Source organism: Pristis pectinata, chromosome 3, assembly GCF_009764475.1.
Source record: "Pristis pectinata isolate sPriPec2 chromosome 3, sPriPec2.1.pri, whole genome shotgun sequence".
NCBI classification, from domain to species: Eukaryota; Metazoa; Chordata; class Chondrichthyes; order Rhinopristiformes; family Pristidae; genus Pristis; species Pristis pectinata.
In genome coordinates this window covers 29,374,038-29,401,414 of record NC_067407.1, presented here as the reverse complement: position 1 = coordinate 29,401,414, position 27,377 = coordinate 29,374,038, and the positions used below count along the sequence as shown (strand labels likewise).

At 43.5% G+C, this 27,377-nt stretch overlaps 1 protein-coding gene across 1 annotated transcript in view; it reads left to right on the top strand.

The window, feature by feature from the left end:
- Window positions 1–27,377, top strand: part of pik3r3b (phosphoinositide-3-kinase, regulatory subunit 3b (gamma)) — a 448,961-nt gene that overhangs the window by 135,859 nt on the left and 285,725 nt on the right. Inside the window, exon 3 of the mRNA XM_052011087.1 lies at window positions 3,090–3,167. Coding sequence (XP_051867047.1) covers window positions 3,090–3,167 — 78 coding nt within the window. The remainder of the gene's footprint in view (window positions 1–3,089; window positions 3,168–27,377) is intronic.

Sequence of the window (27,377 nt, the reverse complement as noted above, 5' to 3'; positions counted from 1 at the left end):
TGTCTGTGTTTTAAACTGAGAAAAAACCCTGACACAATCACAATCCTCAAGACCACAGCATATCAATACATCACCCGCAGCCATACAAACCACGAGGTTGTCTAAGTCTCCATCCTCTTTATGTTATGAGGGGAGATACTGGAATGTCATTTTGGGCCTTCACCCTTCCAAAGCTTTCCATCTTTAAATGTTAGCAGTCTGGGAAGAGGGGTCTGTGCATATGAAATTCCCCTAAATTGAATTAATGAACAAGGAATACTTGGCCAGTGTAATGCCTTCCGTTTGCATTCAGATCTTCCTTCTGCCTTGTGTAGTCTATTCCGTCATGGGCCTATTCTGAATGGTGTGCGGAACAAGTGCCCTCAATCCTCTGAGAGGACCTGTTCTTCTAAAACATCGAGCACGTGCCAGTGACTCAGAGCAACTCACTTCCACATTTATAATCCGTATTTTTTTTTATCTACTCAGTACCACCTTTTCTCAAAGCTCTCTTGTTCTGCAGTTCCACTTCCTCCTTTAATCTATTTGGCACTTCGACTAAAGACTTCCTCCATTTCTTTTGGGTATCATAGATGGCAAATTGCAGTAACTCTTGGATTCTAAGACTCCATATCTTTCTTGCTTTCACTTCCCTCTCTCTTCCCAATTCCACCCCTTGCTGAGTTTCCCGTATCCCTTCTGAATTTCCGCAACCTGATCCCAGATGACCAATCCTCAGCAGAGACCTCATTTTCATCCCCCTACTTCCTCAACTCAATGGATTCTGAGCCCCATGTGATAATGTCCACCTCCGAACTGCAGCACTCCATTCACTAAGGACGGGCACAAACATTCAAGGACGGTGCGGTTGTCATTTGTCAAAGTGACCTCTACCTCACTGGGGCTGAAGGCCAACTCGATGATACCTCTTCGTACCTCACACTGGACCATGACTCCATTGAACATCAGGCCACTGTCTCCCAATCACTCATTTCCAGTGGAGGTCCCCTCTCTCCAACCTCCTGCCTCGTGTTACCCCAGCCCTACACAGCCCAACTTCTGTCTCCTGCCAAAGGTCCACAAGCAGGACAGTCTGGGTGGACCCATCACACAGCCTCTTCTTGCCCCACACACACAACATTGGGAGATAGTTATAAGTGGAGAGATATCATTTTAATTATAGTGGCTGGAGCTGGGGTTGAGGTGGGTAGCGGAGAGCTTTCAATTGCTTCTTCCTTGTTTCTCTCATGAAATGAAGCACGTGACAAAGGAAATTTTACGGGAGACCTCGGACAATTTTTCTCCCCATCTAATTTTCAGTTTCCTGACAGGCTTTGACAGGGGCAGCCGGGTCTTATGCCCAAGGGTGGAAGGTAGAACCACTGCTGCTCTGTTGTCTCAAGATGTGTGTGGGGTCCACCGGAGGCTGCCCCTCAACATGAGGCATCATTGTATCTGTTTAGAATACACCGCAGAGCGAGGAAGAGCATTCAATTATGTTTGCTTTATGTTGTCACAAGACATCTTGATCAAGTTTATTTCCACCATTGACAATTTACATTTGACAATTTACTTGGGTGGTGTTAGAGCTTTCAGGCTGATAGACCAGACTTCAGACTTAGTTTTGGGCATTAAAGTTATTGGAAGAGTCTTAAAGGGGAAATGTTTCTGCTCATATACTCCTGAAGTAGCCCCTGTGCAGGCAATCCTGGATCTCCTGTCCACTCATTTCTATTGACATAGAACATAGAACAGTACAGCACAGAACAGGCCCTTCAGCCCACAATGTTGTGCCGACATAGCTATTCCCTCCTACCTACAGAATGCCCATATCCCTCCATTTTCCTCTCATTCATGTGCCCATCCAAGCCCTTCTTAAAAGCCCCCAATGAATTTGCCTTCACCACCCTACACATTCCAAGCATCCACCACTCTCTGAGTAAAAAATGTACCCCTCTGTTCTGAACCTACCCCCTCTCACCTTAAATGCATGCCCTCCTGATGCAGAATAATGGGTGGTACCTATGGGATTTCCTAACCTGCAGGCCTGGTGGCTGGGTTTCTGTGTCAGGAGAGCACAAGCAGTTAACTCGCCCTCGAACTCCTTCAACCAGTACTAGATTACAATTCAAAAAGTCCTGAAGGGAAAGGGCAGTGTCTGAATGACAGCTACACCCACCCACATGGGTAGACGTCTTTCCAACATTTAGTGTTATGCGGTAATTATGTTAACTTTTTACCAGCAAGTATTTTTGGATGTGGTTTCATTAAGTCCTTACAACAGCACAGGATCTTCTTCAAGTTTGCTATGTAGCCCTTGGAGGTCATTTCATTGGATTCATTATGAGGCACATCCGTCTCTAATGCAAATAAATGCAACTGCAGGTTCCAAACCAAATGGCAGAAGCATTGAAGTGCAGAGCTCACTGCACATGGCTTCACTCTTCCGCACACGTCGTGTGGTTCACATTGTATTTTCTGCTCAATGAATGGTTTTCTTAGTGACATTTAGTTTAGTAAGTAAAACAAGAAGAATGAATATAAAACTTATTAATTGCGTTTGGAGGTATAGCTAATGCAATGTGTCTGAAGTCAATGGGGAATTTGAGTGATGTGACAGAGCAAATACTGTATACCACAGCACAGTGCAATCTTTGTGCTCCTCACATCCTATAAGTTGCTGCCGTCATGTACCCTGTCAGACCAATAAATTACTGAGTATTTCCCACTGGTGCCAAAAACCTGTAGCTTATTTACCCGAATCCTAAATATGGCCTCAGTGTCGGAGAGAGTGGTGGTGACTCTTACCTGAGGAGTTCTTGCTTTCCTGGACTTCCCTGGAGCCACCTAAAGTAAAGGACCACTGGGAGCACACAGTGAACGGAGGGGAAAGCCTGCTAAATCCTGGCAGTCCAGGCCAGGCAGCTAAGGAGCACCCATCAGTGGCAGCAACTTTCCACCTATCTGATCTTGAAAAGTTCTCCAGCATCAGCAGCTGTGGTTCTTGTTAACTACACCAGGTTAAACCCCATGGTTGTTGGTTGACAAGTTAGCACAATGCATTGATTTTATTCCCATCTGAATTGAACTTTGTTCACTTTCCCTGACAGGTGCAGACAGTGAAAACCTCTACAAGCCTCCTTCTGGCTCACCCAGCGGCTTGGAGATCAAGGAAGCTCTTGAAATTGGTAAGACCTTAAGGGCTGCAAACCACACAAAACTAATTCACCTTTATTTTCATTTGTAAAGAATTGAATTGACTTCATCAATATTAGGTGGATTTTTTTTTCATCTGCATTGTTCTCCTGCTCGGAAACAGCTCCACGTGGGTTGAAAACCTTCTGGTTACTTGTCCAAAGTGGCAGTATTTTATGTTTGAGCGAAAACAGCATTTGCCTATTTACTAACCTTTATTAATATTAATTAAAAGCAGAAACCATGGCTGATTCTCTCCTGCGTAGCCCTCCTGTGGCCATCTGTAATGATAGAAATGTTGTTCTGCCTTAAGTCTTAGAATGCACAGAATGGGAATCAAAACTAGACCCTCCTGTGATATTGTCTTGAAACTGAACTGCAACTATTTCGTATGATCATTTGCAAAAGAAATTTGTGGACTGAATGTGAGTTCCATGATGTCCACAATTTTCTTCCCGGTTCCTCCCATACATCTTGTGTGCTAACACACGGTGATGCCCTGACACGAACAGTTAAGTTTCGATGGTATACACACATAGCTGGAAGCCACACAAAGGAGTTTGGGGAAACGCGTGACTCACGTACAGCAGGGTCTGTCCTTGTTTCACCCTGCGGCCAATTACTGTTCCGGTTAGATGCCCCTTCGCTCTGTCCATCCCTGCTCCTGGTTCACCCTACACGGTCCGCTATAGGACCTCATCCCTTCAGGTCCGCTTTGAGCCTCACCCTGCCGCCTCCCCTTCAGGTCCGCTTGAGCTCCACCCTTTCAGGTCCGCTTGAGCTCCATCCGCCCTGCCGGGTCGGCACCCACGTTGTCAGATCCACTCCGGATCATCCTGCCGCCTCGGCGTTTCTCCCACGCTCCCGCCCGCCCGCTGCCTCTGTGCCCCACGTGTTTGGCGCTCTCTTCGCGCTGACTCTCCCTGGGGCGTTGGCTCGTCGCCCTGCAGCTTTTCGCATTGCCCGGCCCGCTTCCGATCGTCCTGCTCTCCCTGGTTCACCTTGCGGCCGATTATCATTGCGCCTCCCTTGGTTATAGTTATCCCTTCACTCTGTCCATCCCTGCTCCTTGTTCACCCTACACGGTCCGCTTTTGCTGCACCCCGGCGACTCCCTTTCAGGTCCGCTTGTGCTACGCCTCGTCGTCTCCCTTTCAGGTCCGCTTGAGCTCCACCCTACTGGGTCCGCACCCAGTGTGTCAGATTCACCGCCGATCATCGGCGCTTCTCCCCGCTGCCTCTGAACCCCATGTGGTTCGCTCTCGCTTCGCGCTGCCTTCTCAGCCAGTTCGCGCCTCGCCCTCCCTGGCGCGCTGGCTCCTCACCGCGCACCTCTTCACATTGCCCGGCCCACTTCCAATCGCCCTGCTCTTTCCCCGTTCACCCCGTGGCCGATTACTATTGCGCATTCCTTGGTGGGCTGCCCCTTCGCTCTACCCATACCTGGTTCACTCCACACAGTCCGCTGGGCAATCACCCTTTCAGGTCCGCTTGAGCTCCACCCTGCCGGGTCCGCGCCGTCAGATTCACCGCTGATCATCGGCGCTTCTCCCCGCCGCCCGCTGCTTCTGAGCCGCATGTGGTTCGCTCTCGTTTCGCGCTGTCTTCTCAGCCAGTTCGCGATTCACCCTCCCTGGTGCGCTGGCTCCTCACCCCGCACCTCTTCATGTTTGCCGGTCCACTTGCAGTCACTCTACTTCACCCTACTGAATTTTGCAGCGGGATTCCTTAAATTAAATGCATCTTGACCTGCCGCACACTGTCTATAAATGCACCTTTTACCACTGCTCTTCAACTTCTAGATAGTTGACTTTAAATCTATGTCTTCATTGAGCCATGGAATTTCATTGCAATATGATATTTGTGTTGAAGATAGTTTTCTTGCATTAAAAGAGCCGAAAAAAATTGTGGTTACAGTTACGATGAAAGGCAATGTCTTAATTTAATACATCCACGGAGATCTATTTTGTTTTTGACAAGCGACAGCAGAGTGTTCGCAGGGCTCCCATTGATACCCACCGCGACATCGGTGAAAATCTTTTGAAACAGATTAAATGGCTGTTTGGTTACCTGCCAGAGTTACTCAGAGATCAGGACTACCACCCTGATAATCTTGAGCTGCTGTATTTGACTAAACCATGTTCTGGCTTTTACTATTTATTACTGTTCTTGCGTGTGTGATAAATGCCAATTTATTCACTCCATTATCTATCGAGTAAGGGAATTGACAGCTTGCTGTCTCGCTGTGTGATGTGAAGAGTAGTCTGCATTGATTCCATTGCCAGACCGGGATGCGATGAAGGGGAGCAGGCTGCAACTGCACGTTTCCAGCCAGCTCAGTCCTGCTGAGCTACACAGAGTGGAGAGACAGCTGGGTGATAAGTGCAACAGATCTGAATTAGAAAACAATTAGTTAGAAGAAATCCTCCTTTAAAAATGTCTCAGTGCAGGTTGTAAACTGGACATCATTTCTAATTGAGGAGAAGTAGAAATGCACCCACCAAGATGGTATCTTATTGACCCATGCTAAGATTGGGTCACACAAGTGAGGCTGGGGCATTCCAATTACAAAGTCCAAGTCCAAAGGGAGTGTAAACCTTGTTGGAGTCATTGTTCAATGAGTGAGGTGTTTAGTTGTTTAGAGTAATACAGCACAGAAACACACCCTTTCAGCCCAACTGGTCCATGCCGACCACAGCATCCTCCCTGCTAGTCCCAGTTACCTGCATTTGGCCCATAACCCTCCAAGCCCCTCCCCTCCATGTACCCATCCAAATGCCTCTTAAATGTTGCAATTGTACCCGCCTCGACCACTTCCTCTGGCAGCTCATTCCAGGTACTCACTGCCCTCAGTGTAAAGAAGTTACCTCTCTCATCTGTTTTAAATCTCTCCCCTCTTGTATCTGTGCCCTCTAGTTTTGGACTCTCCCACCCTGGGGGAAAGACTATGACCGTCCACCTTTATCCATACCCCTCATGATTTTATAAACTTCTATGAGGTCACCCCTCATAAAAGTTTGTTTGTGGACAGCTTGTTTCCCTGGCCCACACAGATATTAAGGATCCCTCCATACTACTCAAGGGCGTGTACAAGAATTTAAATCTGCAGGCTTTGGAAGGACGTGTGCAGCAGGCTGCCACAACATTGGGTGAATGTGTTCCTGAGTAACCATTTGCTCCTGTTTGCCCTCTACATCTTGTACACCTCTGGTGCTCATGTTCCAAACATTCTGGGAGTCCCATGGTGACCTGAACAACAATTCTCAGCTGGAAATTGATTTCCTTGCTGCTTGTGGGATCTTGCTTTGTGCAAGTTATTAAGATAAGATACGATATCTTTATATCTTAATATATCTTTATTAGTCACACGTACATTGAAACACACAGCGAAATGTATCTTTTGCGTAGAGTGTTCTGGGGGCAGCCCGCAAGTGTCACCACTCTCCCGGTGCCAACATAGCATGCCCAAAACTTCCTAACCTGTACGTCTTAGGAATGTGGGAGGAAACCAGAGCACCCAGATGAAACCTATGCAGACACGGGGAGAATGTACAAACTCCTTACAGACAGTGGCTGGAATCGAACCTGGGTCACTGGCGCTGTAATAGCGTTATGCTAACCACCACACTACCGTGCCTGTGCAGCAGTGACTGCATTTCCAGTACTACATTTCTGTATGTGAAGCACTTTAGAATGCTTCTGAAGGACATCATGCACATAGGTGTCTCTATTTTCAAATCTCACAACGCCACATATCTAGCTTCAGGTACACCAACACAAAAGATGCCAAACCCTGACAGGATTTGCATTAGGAAAGACGTGGATTTCAGAGCAATGATGGCAAATGAAATCAGTAACACATGCATAGTTCTGTCAAATATTGTTCAGTCACTACTTTCATCATCTGTATCAAAGTATTTACTACATTGGGTCAGGTCTTTACAGATTAGCAATGTCAAGGGCACATTGCTTTCTGTAATAAGTGACGAACTACACATACAAATGAAAAATAGTGGTGCTGGTTTTACATGGTGAATCTTGTCTTTGGGTTATCAGGGTCAACTCATTTATTGCTATGTCAACTGCAGCACTGCTTATATATGATAACTTAATGGTCTTTTCAATTGGTTGCTGAAAGCTGAACCACCTTCTTGCAGATATTCATTGATTGATGTAACAACCAGAGAGTTTCAATGTTACACTGTGATTTCTGTCATAGATAAGATATCTTTATTAGTTGCATGTACATCGAAACACACAGTGAAATGCATCTTTTGCATAGAGTGTTCTGGGGGCAGCCCACAAGTGTCACCACATTTGCGGCGCCAACATAGCATGCCCACAACTTCCTAACCTGTACGTCTTTGGAATGTGGGAGGAAACCGGAGCACCTGGAGGAAACCCATGCAAACACGGGGAGAACATACAAAATCCTTAAATTGGGTAATTCATGGTTTCACATATATGATAATTTGATAATTTCAAGGGGGCTTGATTACCATTGTAAATGGAAAATTCACTCAATAAGTGTCAGGTGCCGGATTTTGCAGATGTTGTGAGGTAGGGCTCTGAAAATTTGCCCTCCGACATTAGGTTCACGGTCAGGTGTTTCATAATTTTATCTTGTCAACCTAAAGTGTCCTTTTGTTATTGTGATTGCAAATAGGCAGCTGGAATGGTCCAAAGCACCCGAATCAGGATTTGGGCCCCAAAATTCTACTATGGGAGGGATTAAGTCAGAATTTTGCCCTTGAGGGGCCACAACCTTCTGATGGAACGTACACCAAGATTTTACTGGAGAAATTCTTTGGAATAAATTCCATTTGGTTTAAGTGAAGCATGAGAAAGCTCAGTCTTGTCCAATAGTAATCACAAGCCAAATATTCAATGTTCCTGAATTCCTGAATCCTGGGTAGCGTGGCACCCTTTTATCATTCAACAGGGCAGAAGTATTTGGTTAAAGGGGTATTTGGTTCAATGTAATGCTGTATTGAAGTTGTACCCAAATATAATCTGTGTCATTAATGAGGACAACACAGACTTTCATTCACTAAATCTTCCTTTCATTTGTGATGTTAGCTAAGCCTTCTTGAAGAAATATCCATGCCCTACTTGGACCATCAGTGCCGTAGATAGGGATAGAACTGAAGGAGCACTAAAGATCTGATAGGAGTTGAGTAAACCAGTGGATATTGGAAGAAATTGTTTATGATCAAACAGAGGGAAGGTATCTTGTTCTATGTACCCAGCATCAGATGGGAACTGGCATATTTCTTAACATTTCATGCAAATAATGTGAAGTTCACAGCAGAGGTTTGGGCCATTTGACCCAACAGTTCTCTGCTTGTGATTCTACTCCATGTAAGGTTTTCTGTCCAATTGTTGTACTTAAAAATAGGCAGATAGAACATTTCAAGTTGATTGTGGCAATGTTTGGGATGGGCTGATGGTAGATGAGTCTGAGGATGCCAGAAAGTCTGAAGATGGCATTCCTGATGTTGAAGCCCAGTCCGTGACTAATAGGAAGCAACTGCTGTTCATTGGCTGTGAGATCAGTCTCGGTTATCTTCACAGAGTATGCAACACATCATTTGAAAGACCCCACCAATCAAAGATTCATCTTGTCCCACCAATATCCCACTGATCATAGTAAAATCATTGGTGCTCACGGCTACCTGTGGCATGTTGAGCCTTGAAATTGGGAATACATATTTCCAATTACCATTCAATAAAAGCAAATAAGCCCCTACATCAAATAACACAACATTATTATCTGGTCTTGTCATCATGCAATGCCTTTTGTGATGGTATATTTTCACTGCTCTATTTCAACATATCTATGAGCAACCTGAGGACGTTGGGTTTGAGATGCAGCAAACTGCTTTGAACCTTCTAGAATGGAAATATTGCTGTCCCAGGCTTCCTTGCTCTAGGGGAATTCATGGGACAGAGTCGCTCCGTGTCACAGGTTTCATGGTAGCCATGGTGAGCAAGAACGAAGGTTTCTGAAGGAGTGGTAATGTAATTCTGCACTAAAGCATCCTAGAGACGTGCCAGATTTTCCACTGGTATTAGCTACAGGATTGTGGTTACTAATCAGTAGGAGATTGGAGCTTGCAAAATTATAGATTTTTAAATGTACTGGAAGGACCCAATCAAATACCCTTTAGTTTGAGAAGTTACACTGTAACCACAGCTGCAGCTATAAGGATCTGAGTCACATCTACCACCATACAAATCCTTTTCATAAGTACAGCTGGAGAAATGCCTATCACATTAAACCTATACAGTTCCCTGTCACAATACCCCTATAGACAACCTAGGCAAATTACAGCTACAAATATCCCAGTCACATTACAGCTATAGAGATCCCAGTCAAATCTACATCCTTAGAGGTCCCTGTCATATCTACATTCACAGAGCTCACAGTCAGATCTACATGCATAGAGATCATAGTCACGTCTATCGTTAAAGAGATCCCTGTCATATCTGCATCCATAGAGATCCCGGTCATACCTATAGCTATAGACATTCTAATCCCATCCATAGGTATGAAGGTGGTGCAGCAGTTGGAGGTGCTGCCTCACAGCTCCACGGATCTGCATTCAATCCTGACCTCGGCTGGTGTCTGTGTGGAGCTTGCCTGCAACTACATAGATTTGGTTTCCTCCCACATCCCGAAGTTGTGCACGGAGATAAATTAGCTACTGTAAATTAACCCTTACTGTAGGTAAATGCCAAAAGAATCAAAGGGGAATTGATGGGCATGTGTGAGAAAATAAATTTCAGAAGTGTAAGGAAATGAGGAAGCAGAATGGGACTGATGGGATTAGGTTGCTGGAAGCTAGCATGGACCCCATGGGCTGTATGACCTCCTACATACCATGATAGGTAAATTAACATCCACGACAGCAGAGGTCCCAGTCACATTCATAGCTATAGAGGTTATAGCAACTTGCACATCTGCAGGGATCCCAGCCACATCACAGCTATTGAGGTCTAATCACGTCCAGGGCTGTAGAGATCCCAATCATACACAGCTCCTAAACCCTTCCACATCTACAGAGATCCTAGTTAACATCCACAGCTGGTCACATCGATAGCAATAGGGGTCCCATGTACAGCCACAGCTTCAAAGGTGTTCTCTCTTCCTCCAGTACTTTGGACTAGCAGCATTTCCACATTAACCTTTTACAGCACCAACCATTTCGGAACTTCTTCCAATAGGATGTTGACCTTTGACCACAATGAACTCATTAAATATGGAAATTGTACTCTGCTGCTACTGTTAAATCTTCCTGACTCCTACGACCTATTTGGCTCCTTCCTGGTGGGGTTCCTGCCTTATACGGCCAACATAATTTAAATTGGATGACTCCAGTAATTCCTGACTGGGTCAGCCTCCTTCGGTTTCAAAGTATAGGACTTCTAATGGCTGGAGTAGAGATTCAAATGGTTCATAATGAGGAATTTTTTCAGCAGCATGTATGTTAGATATTTTATTGGTAGTTTTACGTGGTTAGCTTATTCAGAATCATATGGACTTTCATCATGATGCTTGGGGAGGAAGGGTTTTCATTTAGTCTCTGTCTGCATTTCTTTTGGCTTTTGCTGAGGAACATAGTAAGTAGCAGCTTATAGATTCAATGTAAAACTCCGTACCCCCAGGAAACGATTCAAGATTACATTCTTTTGTCAAGAGGAATAAGAACTCTGGACTGTTAATATTCACTGTTTCAGTCCTGAGGGCATGCTTATAATTCCAATCATCTTTCCTGTCTGCTGGAGAATGGATGTTGAGAGTCCCAATGAACAATTTAATAAAAGCTTTGGTTACCTTTTACTCCCGTATAATTCAATATATTTGTTACTTGTTGGATTTTTGTAAATAATGAATTTGATTTGTTGTTCTGGCCTGTTGAATCTTTGCTTGTTGTGCAATACCTGCTTGAAGAGACCAAAGATGCAGATTCCAGTTTGCAATACATCACAATTGAAATAATTATTGATTTCAAGATTAGTTCCCTCTGCAAGGGCCGGGAATGAAAGAATGACAAGGGACAGAGCCGGTTGTTAGAAACTCATCACACTTTATAATTTTAAAAAGAACACAATAACTTGTAAATTGGTAGCCGAAGGATTCAGCTTGTTGCAACTCCTTGCAGTCTTCTGCTTCTCAGGCAGTTCCTTGGGATCACTGCTTTGGTTTAGTGGGCTCTCATTGTCTCATAGAGTCATAGAAGACAGAGACAGGCTCTTCTATCCACCATGTCCATGCTGACTATCAAGTATCTATCCGGACTAATCCCATTTTCCAGCTCTCAGGCAGCAGCCTTCGATGCCATGGCATTTCAAGTGCTCATCTAAATACTTAAATGTTGTCAGTGTGCCTGTCTTAACCAGCTCCTTCGGCAATGTGTTCCAGCTTCCAACCACCCTTTGGGTGTGCAAGTTCTTCCTTGAAATCTTTTATTTCTTATCCTAAACCTATGTCCTCTGGCTATGGACAACCCTAGAACAGGAAAAGCTTCTCACTCTGTACCCTACCTACGGCACCCCCCCTCCCCCCATCATCCTTCTCTATTCCAAGGAAAACAAATCCAGCCTTTCCAGTCTTTCTGTATAACTGAAACATTCCATCCCAGGCAATGTCTTGCTGAATCTACTCTGCAACCTCTCCAGTGCAATCACATTTTTGCTGTAGTGTGATGACCAGAAATGCACACAGGATCCCAGTTGTGGCCTCACTAATTTATGTAATTGTACCATAACCTCCCTACTCTTCTATTCTATACCCCGCTAATGAATGCAAATATCCCATACGCCTTCTTAACCAGCTTACCTACTGGGATCCTTGGACATGTACACCAAAATCCCCCTATTCTTCAGGAATTATTAGAGTCCTTCCATTTAGAACATAGAACAGAGAACACTACAGCACAGTACAGGCCCTTCAGTCCACAATGTTGTGCTGACATTTTATCCTGCTCTAAGATCTATCTAACCCTTCCCTCCCACATAGCCCCCTATTTTTCTATCATTCATGTGTCTCTTAAATGTCCCTAATGTATCTGCCCCACAATCTCTGCAGGCAGTGTGTTCCATGCATCCACCACTCTCTGTGTAAAGAAAAACTTGCCCCTGACATCCTTCTTATACCTTTCTCCAATCACCTTAAAATTATGTCCCCTCGTGTTAGCCATTGTCGCTCTAGGAAAAAGTCTCTGACTGTCCGCTCGATCTATGCCTCTTATCATCTTGTACACCTCTATCAAGTCACCTCTCATCCTCCTTCTTTCCAAAGAGAAAAGTCCTAGCTCACTCATCTTATCCTCATAAGATAAGCTCTCCAATCCAGGCAACATTCTGGTAAATCTCCTCTGCACCCTCTCTAAAGCTTCCACATCCTTCCTATAATGAGGCGACCAGAACTGAACACAATACTCCAAGTGTGGTCTAACCAGAGTTCTATAGAGCTGCAACATCACCTCGAGGCTCTTGAACTCAAAACCCCGACTAATGAAGGCCAACACTCCATATGCCTTCTTAACAACCCTATCGACCTGCGTGGCAACCTTGAGGGATCTATGGACGTGGACCCCAAGATCCCTCTGTCCATCATGTATATCCTAACCTTGTTAGTGCTCCAAAATATATCACTTCACCTTTTTTAGAATTAAATTCTATTTTCCATTTCCCTACCTATCTTACCAACTGACCAATGTCATTAAAAAGCTAAAGTCTACCCTACTCACTATCAATAATACCATCAATCTTTGGGTCATCTGTGAACTTCATAATCACATCTCCTACATTCACGTGTAGATAATTAATGTATAACAAAGAGTAAGGGTGCAAACACTGATCCCTGCTGTACACCACTGGTCACGGGCTTCCAGGTTGCAAAAGCAACCCTTGACCATCATGTTCTGCATGATCAACAAGTTAATTTTGGGCACAATTTGCATATTGCCCTGGGTCCCATGGCTTCTTACCTTTTGGATCAGTCTTGCAAGTGGGATCTTGTCAAAGGCCTTACTGAAGTCCATGAAGACCATATCAACCGCACTCATCAACACAGTCACTTTCTCGAAAAAAAAATGACTATCACAAATCAATTCCTGCCTTTCCAAGTGCAAATTAACCCCATGAGCCAGAATTTTTTTTTTCAATAATTACCTTACTACTGAGGAGGCGAACGAGGCTAAGGTAGGAACTGCAGTCTCTTCCACGTAAATGGGACAGGTCATGGCCAATAGGGTGGTGGTGGGGTCCGCTTCTTCTGCTGCTGATGCAGAGCCGATGCGTGCTCCCAATACATGGACTTGAGGTCCTCAATGCCAGTCTAAAAGTTTTTTTTTCTCCACTTTGAGCGGTTCTGGGCCAGAGACTGTCAGGAATCGGTGACGATGTTGCATTTTGAAAGTTTTTGGAATGGAGTGTCTGTTTCCGGAGCCTGAAGTTGGGTTATGTGAGCAATGTTTCCTGCCCAACGTAGCCAACCGAGTGTAACTGAGGACGTTGGCCTGGGACAGTACACTGACGTTGGTTCACTGGCTCTTCCAAAGAATTTGGAGGATTTTGCAGAGACAGCATTGGATATGACAACAGGGTTAAGTCTGGTGATTTGTCCATCCCTCGTGTTGTCACAGGAACTTCATCAGTGTGAGCGTGAGAGAGACCAACAAATAGGACCGATGAAACTGAGGAGAGTCTCCCTAGGATACCATAATCATGCAGCAAACAGCCTCGTGAAGCAGCACAGTGAGCAGAAGGGAAGGGGTGGAGGCCAAAGCATTTACCCACAGTGTAGCGGTTAGCGTAACACTATTAGAGCGCCAGCGACCCGGGTTCGATTCCGGCCGCTGTCTGTAAGGAGTTTGTACGTTCTCCCCGTGTCTGCGTGGGTTTCCTCCGGGTGCTCCGGTTTCCTCCCACATTCCAAAGACGTATGGGTTAGGAAGTTATGGGCATGCTATGTTGGCACCGGAATCATGGCGACACTGGCAGGCTGCCCCCAGAACACTCTATGCAAAAGGTGCACTTCACTGTGTGTTTCGATGTGCATGTGACAAATAAAGAAATCTTAATCTTTTAAAAAAACTTGTAGCATTTAGTATCAATGAGCAAAGCTGTTATCCAAGAGAAGAGTACAATTCAGTGCATAAATCAATTTGGCTCTCTGAATGAGACTGACTGAAGTTTTGTAAAATACTGGAGCCCTCCCTTCAGTGTAGCATTCCAGTGGCAGGCTGCACAGAACACCTATTACAGCTTCCTGATATGGAACTGTGTGGAACTACAGAAGGAGAGGTGACAGGACGGAAAAGACCATGGATTTATATTCCTTTTTCCATTGATTCGCAGGTAGTAGGAAAGGCAAACTGAGATTCAGTGAAAATGGAAGGTTGTCCAAGGAATTGGTAGCTCAAAAATTGAATCATTCCCAAAGGCTCATTGCGGCCAGTGGGAGAGTCATGGGAAGTTAGTTAACTGATCTCGTTAATGTAGTCTTCCAATGTGTGAGCAGCAGCTGTAGTGGGGCAAAGTCAGCTGGCTGGGCCACTGGGCGAGGTGGGAGGGAGGGGGACGGGAGGTAGTCGGAAGGGGATGAGTAGTGACCCTCCAGATGGGGGTGGCTTTTTCCAATGTCTGGGTCATCATTTATTGATGTTAATCAAAAACTAATTTCTTCTTGGCTCCTTAAGCAAATGTTAGGCATCTGAAGAGCATTATTTAAGGGGCCTACCACCTCCTCTTAGGCCTCTGCCAGTGATGCCTCAGTATTTCCCAGTCTGTCCTGTCATCGGACATACGTGAGTGTGGAATGTTAACTTTCCTCCACGGCCATTTTCACCAGATCTTCACATCCCCACTCCTGCAACTGATGTACAAGCCTACTGTACCCTTCCGAATGTGCCAAATATAAAAAAAATCACAGATATTTAATTGCACCAGCTTAATAACTCTGAGTCCATATTCAAAACTAATTTCTGCAGAGTCTGAAATCCTTTTGTGATCTTGTATTTCTGTCACCCATGAGGATTCCTTAAAAAATGGCTTTGCAGATGTTGTGTGGCCCAAATATGTGCATGTTTAAAAATGCTTCAAGGCACAGGCAGCTATCGTGATTTAAAAACCTATAAATCTCCTGTAGAGTCGAGAGAGGAGAGTGGAGGTCAGTTAGAGGGAATGCTGTGTCAATTCATTTTGAAACGACAGCCTTTGTTGGCCTACAGCAAGTGATAGTTTGGTCTGTTTCCAAGCTGTATCTCTTTCCCTTTGATCTGCTCTGTCAACTCTGGGTCGGCTTCGTAAACTCTAAATCAGCAATGCACAGATCTCTGCACTTAGAATAGCACAGGAACAGCACTGAGGGGAACCAAGTTCATACTGCAATAAAAAATGGACTCCTTCGAAAGGGAAAATGGTCTGTCAGTGCATAGATTTTGTCAGTGTATTAAACAACAGATATCCTGGTATCTTATAATATGATTTAACAATCTACTCTGATCTTCTATTCATTAGAGTGCAGTTTTCTCCATGATGCTTTTCTCGTTATTTTTATCTGGATCCAATAGCTGAATGTTTACAGTTGGCCACTAGGGGTTGCTGTTTTATCAGAGTTACCCTTTTGTCACTTGACGCCACGTCAGGTTGTAATCTTGCTTTCCTAGTAAAGCTCAATTGTGTAATAATTAACATGTATTCTCTTTGCATTAGTGTTATAGTAGAAATTCCCCTTCCCGGAAATGATTCAAGTGCTGTTAATTTATATGTGAAAAGGATTTTTCCAATCATAGCTTGTGTGAATCACTAGTGAGAAACGAATATCCCTGGAACTGTAGCCTTTTCCCATCTGGCACCTTCAAGACAGGAGACCATCTGGGGATTTTAAAAAATACCTTTGATCTTACTTTTTTTTTAGAATGTTGGTACATTCTTTTCCCCTACCATGTGCTTATAGAGTAATAAATGTATGAGTAACTATGATTTCCAGAACTTCATGATAGCGCATATTACTGCTGATTAATAGGATAACTTGAATCTCTGATTCCAAAGCTACTGGCTATGTAGGGCAGAGATAAGGTTAATCAAATGGTTATGTGTTTTAAAGATTTTAAACAGAGTCTAGACATCAAATTAACTAAAGTTGTTTTAGTGATTTTAATTATGACATACAGCTTGTGTAAAAACTGTTTACATGACAAATAAAAGCACAAACTACCAGTGTCCTACGCAGCTCACCAATAATTGCTCACAGGTTGTTAAACACATGCATTTGTTATATTGAAAAGGTAATAACAGTCATCTATTCTGTGCATTTGGCGCTAAATGTCTGTAAAGGCTTCTTTATCTGTGTTTACTGCCAGAAAATGGGTGTGACTTATTTGCCCTGCTTTATACCTGAATAGCACTAAATCTTAATTTCCTCTACGGCCCTCTCTGTGCTTTATCTGAGTGTGCCTTTCAGACACAAGCGCCAATGTAAATTACACATAAGTGAGTGTCAGAGACCTATGCACTCACATTTCCCAGTTAAGGGGCAAACTGCTTCTACAATAACCTGGCACTGTACCTTCCCAATAGGTGCTACCTGTCTCAAAGGGCTGGTTGTTTTAGTAAGGAAAGTTTTTTTAAAATTTCTGGCCTTTGGAAATAAGGAAAAAAAGTGAGTTTTTACCGTAAGTAAACCCACTATGTATCTCAAATGTGCTTCACAGTCAATAACTTATTTTCTGAAGTGTTATTGTTGATCATTGTTATTGTGGAGAAAGATTCGGCAGACCATGTTTGCTTAGCACGGTCCTGCTAGCAGCAATGATTCGAATGGCTAATTAACTTATCTTTTAAGGTTGTAACTGGGGCTGAGCATTGGCCTGGAAAGAGAGGGAGATGCTCAGTTCCTCAGACTGTTGAAATTTGCTCATTCAATGTACATTGCTGCTTACTGTTTAACTCCAGCATATTAAACAATGGATAATTCTCTTGCTAAGGTGAAGCTGTGTTCCCTGAAGCTTGCAGAGTCTAATTTTTTTGCTAAGCAAATAAAGGCTTCACTCAGTCAAACTTTCAATTGATGTTTGGCCAGGGAGTTTCACAGATTCACGTTCCAGTGCAGGAGAACCTGGTATGTTCAAATTATCTTGCATAACAGGGGGCTATGTGGGAGGGAAGGGTTAGATAGATATTAGAGCAGGATAAAATGTCGGCACAACATTGTGGACCAAAGGGCCTGTACTGTGCTGTAGTGTTCTATGTTCTATCTGTAACGATGTAGCCTCTGGAGTGCACTGTGTATAAGGTAGATCCATGCATAGATGTTAATATCTTAATCATTCCTACTGAACAACAAACCTCTACTGAAGAGCTTTTAACGACTAGCTTGTCAGGATTCAAACTCTTTATTTGTTTAATTTTAAAGATAATGTATGGGCAATCAGTACTGTTTTATATTTTCTTCACATTGTGAGGACCATTAGATTGGCAGAGATGCAAATGAGTCACTGCTTCACCTGCAGAGACTGTATTGGATCCCTGAATGGCGGGAAAGGATGAATCCCATGAGATGGGGAGTTGGTAGATGGGGATGAAAGAGTGGAACACAGAGTTGTGAAAGAAACGGTCTCTTTGAAATGCTGAAAGGGGAGGGGTGGGAATTATATGTCTGGTCGTGGAATCCCGTTGAAATTGGCAGAAATTGCAAAGGATGGTCCATTTAATGCAAAGGCTGAAAGGGGCGGGGGTCATGTTGGGGGAACCAAGGACCAAGGGAACTTGATCCTTGCCCTGTTCGGGAGGAGAAGGGGTGAGAGCAGAAACGCAAGGAATAGACGGGATATCGAGAAAGTGAGCAGTGTGAAGGAGTATTTGTTCAATGAGAGAACAAGTTCAGCAGACAAATGAGTGTGTTGGAGAAGGAGGACTGATCATGGAAGAGGTGTGGTCCCTCAGACCCTTCTGGAGTGAGGTGACAACTCCCACCAGTTATTTTTTCCCCTTTACTATTCCAAAGGGCAGGCACGTTAGCGTAGCAGTTAGCAGAACGCCATTACAGCACCAGAGACCCGGGTTCAATTCCGGCCACTGTCTGTAAGGAGTTTGTACGTTCTCCCCGTGTCTGCGTGGGTTTCCTCCGGGTGCTCCGGTTTCCTCCCACATTCCAAAGACGTAGGGGTTAGGAAGTTGTGGGCATGCTATGTCGGTGCTGGAAGTGCGGTGACACTTGTGGGCTGCTCCCAGAACACTTTATGCAAAGATGCGTTTCACTGTGTGTTTCGCTGTACGTGTGACTAATAAAGATGTCTTGTCTTGTCTTGGTAAGGATGAGCCACTTCTGACCAGGAAACTGGAAACTGTCAAAGTGGCCAGAAATTATCAGGGGTGTCACAGATGTAGCTGGGAAGGGACTGGATTGGGAGGAAAGGATGGAATCAAGGTCGGAATAAATAAATTTGATGGTGCAAGAGCAGGGTGAAATGGGTCGGCTCTCACAGCCTTGCTTGGTCGAAACAGGCTGTGTGGAGTTGGGATTCTACAGGACTCGAGGCTACAGAGGGAGGATGTCCCAACGAAACGTCTGCGACTGCATGAGAGACAGCTGATGTTCTGTCCTGGTCCAGAGGGAGATATGAGATGATGGCTGCGAGCTGATGGTTGGCCTCTGTGAGATCACTCAGTGGGTGATAGATGAGACTGTCTTCTTTATTGATCCAGTTTTATTATCACCAAGAAAGGCTGGAATCATTGATGTTGAGTATTTCACAAACAGGAAAGGCAGCCCTGTGAACAGAGACTGATAAGGGAAATATGAGGTTATCACGTGCAAATTAAAATAATGCAATTGGACTTCCTCATGGTGTAAATTAAATCATGACCTGGGTGAGAATGAAAATAAAACTTCTATTAATTCATGCCCCAAATAACTATCAACATGAGGGAAAATAAAACAGTATAGCTAATCTTCTGGGCTGCACAGTGTCTTGGTGGCCTAGAGTTTAGAAGTGCTGTACTAATCACTTTAAAATGCTGCCAGGTTTGTAGTTCATGCCAATGGGCACTGATCAATAGTGATTCACTGGTCTATGCCTACAAATCAAAGCACAAGGTTAGATGGAAACTGAACTGTATTTATCATTGTATCAGCCCCCAGCCTGTCAATGCAGTCATGAACAAGCGGAGCTACAGTTCCTTTAACCCACCCACAATACGAATGATGAAGCACAGCTTCGGGACTGACGTTCCACATTTAGTAATTGGCTAAACATATCACTTACTGGCGTAGCTTTATTGCACTTTTCCAGATTATGGAATACCAGTGTGGGGTGCAGTAGGAAATGCTTGACTGTTGATGTGAGGTGGTGAAGTCCATCCAACAGGCAATTAGTTTGTGAATATAATCGGGATTTAGGTAGAGCAAGTAAGGGGTGAGGCTGCAAAGCATGTTTCTGATTGGGGCCAGGAGTGTGCACAAAGGAATGGGGGTGGTCAGCAGAGGCGAGGGTCCCCAAAAATCATGAAGTATGTTAGGGACATCAGTCTGTGTGAATAAGATCTGCCTGTTTATAGTGGCTCTATAGATAGGAAAGGTTTAGAAGGATATGGGCCAAACACAGGTGAATGGGATTAGCTCAGTTAGGCAACTTGGTCGGCATGGACATGTTGGGCCAAAGGGCCTGTTTTCTGTGCTGTATAGCTCTATGACTCCAAAAGCAGTCAGATTTAAATTACTGTACAGGTCTCTGGTTGGGGCTAAGGGAGAAGGTTGTATTTCACTGTTGGAGAAAGATCCTCAAAATTGGCCTCTGTAGGTAGATTCTAATGCCCGACTCCAAGCACTTGCCTGATCTTGTATAATTTTATCCCCTTCTCTAAAAATTGTTAGTAAAATTAGCACCTACTGCTTTTTGTCAGAGGGTAGTCCACACTGCTCTCAGCCTTTGCGTGAAGAGCTGTTTCCAATCTTCTTTCCTGAATGGCCTGCCTGTTATTTTAAGGTTATGTCAGACACAATTCAGCTTGGCCCTGAACTGATGCCTTGTGATTGTAGCAGATGAACACAATGTCATTACTTTCTCTGCCCTCAGTGGAAACGTTATTCTGTTTATAACACATGGGGTTAACGCCTCCTCGCACACAGAGGAATTTCACAAATGTATTTATTTGGCATTATTTTACATTATGTAATTGAAGAGTTTTATGTTTATGGAACACGATGCAATCCATGAGACAGTTAAGCAGTGTCCAGGATGAAACACAAAGATATGACCAAGCTCTTCATCTGCCTGCCAGGTTTGAAATACAACGGGGGTTCCAAGGGTCAGCTAGCTATTAGCAATGGTGGATGGTCGACTTTTCAAAATTCTAACTAGATTTCAGGGACTGTCAATCATGATTGATTTTTGGGGGAAAACTGAGATGTCCCCAGATGCATGTGCATTCACCCTTCTAAGCAGCTGGCAAGTGTAAAATCAGGATAATTGGTGTCTAATTCTTAAGTCCACAACTTTAAATTGATCTATTTGTTAAGGGTATCTATTGTATAATATGTATGGTGTGGGTGAGACCTCCTTCTCCTTCCTTTCACAGTCCACATGTTTTGGGAATGTAAAGATGACCTTTGCCACCATAGCACTGATTCATTGGGAGCCTTCTTCGAATGGCGTGAATCTGCCGGCGCATATTGTTGGGAAATTTCCATTCAGCAGTAACATCTGATGCTGCCTTTCCATTACTGCATTCTCACAAGAAGCAGCTCCAATCATGGGGCTGTCATATCAATGAAGCAACAGCAACACTTCTTACAACACATAGGTTGAACAGAGAGCTTTTATTTCATCCCTGCAGCTGAAAGCAGTTGTGAGCAGTCACTGTGTTGCCCTCAGCTTTCTTTAAGCTTCAACTTAGCTGAATGCTCAAGCCCTAAGGAAAACAGCCATGTTTGTACAGCAGGAGAGACTTGTGCATTGGAACTTAAGAACAATGACACCAAGAGCAAACTTAAAGACTCATTCTTAAGTGTGTAAGAATTCAGAGTACTAAGATTCTAGTAGAGCAGGGTAAATCTGATGCACTGCCTGGGCCAGCACCTGTGCTTTATAGCGTCATAGTTATACAGCATGGAAACAGACCCTTCGGCCCAACTTGTCCATGCCGAACAAGGTTGCCTTCCCGAACTAGTCCCATTTGTTTGCATTCGGCCCACATTCCTCTAACCCTTTCCTCTCTATGTACCCGTCTAAATGTATTTTAAATGTAATTGTACCAGCCTCTACCACTTCCTTTGGCAGCTTGTTTCATATACCTACCAATCTCTGAAAAAAATTGCCCCTCAGGTCCCTTTTAAAACTTTACCCTCTCACCTTAAATCTATGCCCTCTAGTTTTAGACTCCCCTACCATGGTAAAAAGACTATGACCATTCACCTTATCTATGCCCCTCATGATCTTATAAATCTCTATAAGGTCACCTCTCAGCCTGTCTTGTGTCTCTCGAGCCCTCCAGTCCCAGCAACGTTCTTGTGAATCATTTCTGCACCCTTTTCAACTTAATAACGTCCTTCCTAGAGCTAGCCGTCCCGAACTGCATGTAATGCTCCAAGTGTGGCTTCACCAGCATCTTATACAGCTATAAAATGTCATCCCACCTCTTGTACTGTGTGCCCTGACTGGTTAAGGCAAGCATGCCAAACACTTTATTCACCACCCAGCCTACCTATATCGCCACTTTCAGGGAATTATGCACTTGTACCCCTATGTCTCTCTGTCCTATAACATTCTCTAAGGCCCTGCCATTACTGTTTATGTCCTGCCGCGGTTTAACTTCCCAAAATGCAATATTTCACATTTGTCCACGTTGACTGCCTTCTGCCATTCCTTGACCCACTTTTCCAGTTGAGCTAGTTCCTGTTGTAATCTGAGATAACCTTCTTTACTGTCTACCATGCCATCAATTTTGGTGTCATCTGCAAACCAACTAACTATACATAAATCAAGAGCATAACTAGGGAGAAGGTAGGACCATTCAAGGACAAAAGATGGAACATGTGCTTGGAGGCAAAGGATGTGGGTGAGGTCCTAAGTAAGTACTTTGCATCAGTATTTACCAAGGAGGACAATGTGGAGAATAGTGAGATCAGTGTGGAGTGCACTAAAGTGCAAGGGCATTTTGAGATAAAGGAGGAGGTCGTGTTGGTTCTCTTGAAGAACATTAAAGTGGATGTCCCCAGGGCCTGCTTGGATATACCCCAGGTTATTGAGAGAGGCAAGAGATGAGATTGCTGGGGGCTTGACCGAGATCTTTGAGTGCTCTCTAGCCACAGGCAAGGTCCCGGAGGACTAGCGAGTAGCTGATGTTGTTCCATTATTCAAGAAGGGAAACAGGGATAATCCTGGTAACTATAGACCGGTGAGTATCACGTCAGTGATAGGGAAGCTATTGGAGAGGATTCCTAGGGATAGGATTTATGAGCATTTGGAAGACCGTGGTCTAATTAGGGACAGTCAGCATGGCTTTGTGCGGGGCAAGTGATATCTTACTAACACTTGAGTTTTTCGAGGAGGTGATGAGGATGATTGTTGAAGGTAGAGCTGTGGATGTTGTCTACATGGATTCTAGTGAGGCGTTTCACAAAGTCCCTCATGGGAGGCTCATCCAGAAGATTAAGATGCATGGGATCCAAGGTGAGTTGGCTGTTTGGATTCCGAATTGGCTTGCCCATAAAAGACAGAGTGTAGTGGTTGATGGGACTTATTCTGGATGGAGGTCTGTGACTAGTGGTGTACCACAGGGATCCATACTGGGACTTCTGCTGCTTGTGATGTATATAAAGGACCTGGATGAAAATTTAGATGGGTGGGTTAGTAAGTTCACAGATGGTACAAAGATTGGTGGTGTTGTGGGTAGCATAGAAGATTGCCAAAGGATACAGCAGGATGTAGATCAGTTGCAGATATGGGGGGAGAAATGGCAGATGGAGTTCAACCCGGCCAATGTGAGGTGTTGCACTTTGGGAGATCAAATGTAAAGGAACAGTACATGGTTAATGGCAAGACCCTTATTATTGCTTGTCCCTAATTACCCTGGAGAAGGTGGTGATGAACTGCCTTCTAGAACGACTGCTGTCCTTAATGCCCTCAGTTTTTGATAGGGAATTCCAACCAAGAATTGGACCCAGTAGTGAAGGATAATTCCAAGTGGATAGTAGAAAGGCTCTAGGCTATCTGGAGGTGAATCATTCACTGTGGAATACCTACCTTCTATAGAAATGTAAATTCTTGGATTAATGATGAGACTTATATCTTACTAGAATGCAAGGAGGCCATTCAGCCCATCTTGTCCATGCTGAATGCCAGGGACGCAATCCCATCTTCCCTGTATTTCCCAGTACCTCTGTAACTTGTTCTCTCTCACACACGCCCATCAATTCCCCTTTGGATTTTTTTTTTGCTATTAAGGGGTAATTTATAGCAGCTCATAAACCAACCAGCACATTTTTAGGATGTAGGAAGAAACTGGACCACTCAGAAGAAAACCACGTGGTCACAGAGAGAACATGTAAACTTCACACCCGAGGTCAGGTTCAAACCCAGGTCCCTGTGGCTATGAGGTGGCAGCTCTACCTTCTGCGCTACTGAGTGATCATGGTGGTGACAAAGCACTTGTAGGACCAGAAGTGCATAATACTGTTAGCAGAGACAGCAGCTGAGTGGTAAAATATACCCACTTGCTCTGCAATAAGGAACTAAGGAGGAAATAGTTGAGTAATGCTATATTTTTAATTATATTTATGCCTATTATAGAAAAATGTATTTTAATGGAAGCATAAGTGAATGTTCAAAAATTACTATATCTTCACTTGCATACAGTAAAGATATCATGCTGCCAATCTCTCCAATGTCTTCTCAGCATGGTATATTTTGTGTCATTAACTTAAATTGCCTTGTATACATCACAAGAGACACCTGTCAGTGGAACTGCTATAGTAACGAAGGGTGCATGTACCTCATTTGTGCAAACCTCATTTAGCAGTGAAGTGTGGAATACGATCTCTGGAGAGCCAGACAGTGAGCAGACAATTTAGAATTCTTACATGAATAGTGGTTGAACCGTGAGTAACTAGAGGCCTCCTGGTACTGTTAAAGAAAGCATATAAAATTCAAGCCTCAAGGGCATCAGCTTCCAGACACAACACCCAGTTTCTAAGTTTGTTATATCAGTTTAGAATATTTGAGAGTTGTTTCATTAGCACCACTACAAATCTTCCCAGTAAAACTTGTTTTCAAATGAAGTCAGATATATATTTTAATTATGCACTCCATATAATTCTGACCCAACTGGAACAACTTGCTGTCTTTCACCAACTGAGGCTAATGGATTAATATTAGGAACTCACTGCTGAGTATGGACAGTATTTTCACCTTGCATGCAGCTATTCTGAATTGTAACTACCTTCCTTAAATCTGGGCCAAGACCTCAGAGTAGCTGCCTAGGGGTAGAGTAGGAGGCATCATCACCACTGTACATAAGCCAAAATCCGATTTAATTTTATCTCTATTTTCAGAAACTATTTTATACTTGATCATTCTTATGTATTGTGCTTTTTTTTTTAATAACTATCATTATTAAAACTTCAAAATGCAATCAAAGGCTGACCTTAAATGAATGCAAATGCGGTGCATGTTTTATCTTGATATCATCAAGGACACATCATAATAATGTTAGGAGTAGGGGCAACAGAAGGTCAAAAGGATTATATATTGATAAGCGATGCACCATGTTAAATTCAGTTGGTGTAACTTCCTGCAATGATGTTGCACACAGTATTACAACAACACTGCCTTATGAAGAATTTAGGCGTCATTCTATTTCTGACACTGCACCAGCTTACATTAGCTCATTTTTACGTCTGTGGAAGACATGCTGTAATAAAGAACATTTACTATAGAATGATAGAATTGTACAAGCAGGGTGGGACAGGAATTATGAGGCATTGAACAAATGAAGATATTGCACTATGAAAACATAAAACTGTATTTTTGGCAGCAGATCAGTTGAGTTCATTCAGGTTAGCAATAGAAACTTTCCACACTGTCTTAAACACTTGCTAAATACAGACACCCAGAGTTTATATTGGCTAGAAATTACACATGATGCTGTTCTGAGACATGATTCAATCCCAGATTACATCCCTGTCATTATTTAAACTGAGTGATTAATGCATGTAATTATGAAACTACCAACCTTGCCCTTGGAGCTGATGGGTGAGCAATATCTTTCACTGAGTTCCTTTGGCAAAGTTGATGGGTCTTTATCCACAAGATAAACTTCTATCCAGATCTTTTAATCTTTGAGTAGTAGGAAAAATTATTAGTTTTAATAACTGCACATAGGAAGTCCAAAAAATGAATAAAAGCGAAAATCCATGGTGTCCTTCCTCTCACAAAAATGAATTAAGTGGATTATTGAGGGTCCTTCACACTTCACTCATTTTTTCCAATCTCCTGGTTTTGCTGAGGTAAATTTCCACCACTGATGACCTCCTTCCTATTTATATGCATGGGATGAGATGAAGAGGCAGCAGTTTGTTCTAGAGTGGAAATGTCACAACCAAGCCCACTCCTACCCTTGCTGCTTGATGCTTACAGCAGTCAAAGCAAAGTTTTTCTGTCTTCTTGTGTCAAAGTCACAGTAGTGTAGCGGTTAGTGTAACGCTTTACAGCGCCAGCGACCTGGGTTCAATTTCGGCCGCTGTCTGTAAGGAGTTTGTACGTTCTCCCCGTGTGTGCATGGGTTTCCTCCCACATTCCAAAGCCATATGAGGTAGGAAGTTGTGGGCGTGCTATGTTGGCGCCGGAAGCGTGGCGACACTTGCAGGCTGCCCCCAGAACACTCTAAGCAAAAGATGCATTTCACTGTATGTTTCGATGTACATGTGATCAATAAAGATATCTTATGTAAATAAAAGTGCAGAAGTCATTAACCTTGGCAGGCAAGCAACCAACTCTGGGTCCTCCATGTCTCTCATTATTGACCCAACTGTTGCACTTGCTGTTGGGGGAGCTGATGGCTAATTTCACTCTACAGCCATTTCATAATTGACCAGCGTCTGTCTGCACAAAATATTAAGAGAACTAGAACTAAGCAAGAATAAGGTTTTTCCCTTGTTGTGAAGAAGGCACCGAAGTTCAATCTTTTTAGATGATGAATTCCACATCTACAGTTTGGTTCAAACAGCCTGCTTCAATGCTGTAATTTCTATGTAATTTTGGAAGACCTGCACAAAAGTGTATGTTGCCACTATTAAGAAATTACAGGCTTGTAATTCCACAGCCACAAGGGAATTTGTGGCCACAAACATTTTTATTTATAATGAAATGAACAACATGGCAGGAGGCCCATCAAGTCTATGCTGGCTCTCAGAGAAATCCCATTCCCCCATTTATTTCCCTGTAAACTATTAAACCCCGTCCCCATTCTCCCAATTACATTAGGGGTAATTTGCGGTGGGCAATTAACTGACCAACAAGCACACCTTTGAGTTGTGGGAGGAAATGGGATCATCCGGGGAAACCCACAGGATCACAGGGAAAATATGCAAACTCCACACAAACAGCACCAGAGGTCAAGATCAAATCAGTCACCAGAGCTGTGAGGCCTCAGTATTACCTGCTGTGTCACTGTGCTGTGCACTATTTATTGCCCATTCCTAATTGCCCTTTCATACACAGTAAACATTTACCTCAAATTGGATTTGCACCCAGGATGGAAAAAATAGACTTTCCTACAAAGGTGGAGCGAGAAATATATAAAAAATAAGGAAATAAGAAACTCTTTGAATAATGTTCATCAGGAATCTCAACAAGCCCAGTTTACTTATTATTTCTGTCAATTTCAAGGCATAAGGAAGTGAATTCCTGCATTGAAAACATGATTCCTTACTAGCTCAGTGATCAAGAAGTCCATCATGTGGAAATGGAGAATAGACCAAAATCAATAAGAGACATGTAAAAGCAGGGAGAATATTGAAGCAATAGTGAGAAAAACAGAAACTGTTTTAGGGTTAGCTATTGAGAAGGTAGCATCCTTAACATATACTGGGTAGCGACTGAAGAAAAGCCGATTTTAATGGACTGAAAAAATATTGGCTATTATGTTTAAAAACTAATGAGAAGCATTTAAATACATTAACGTCAATGTTACCAT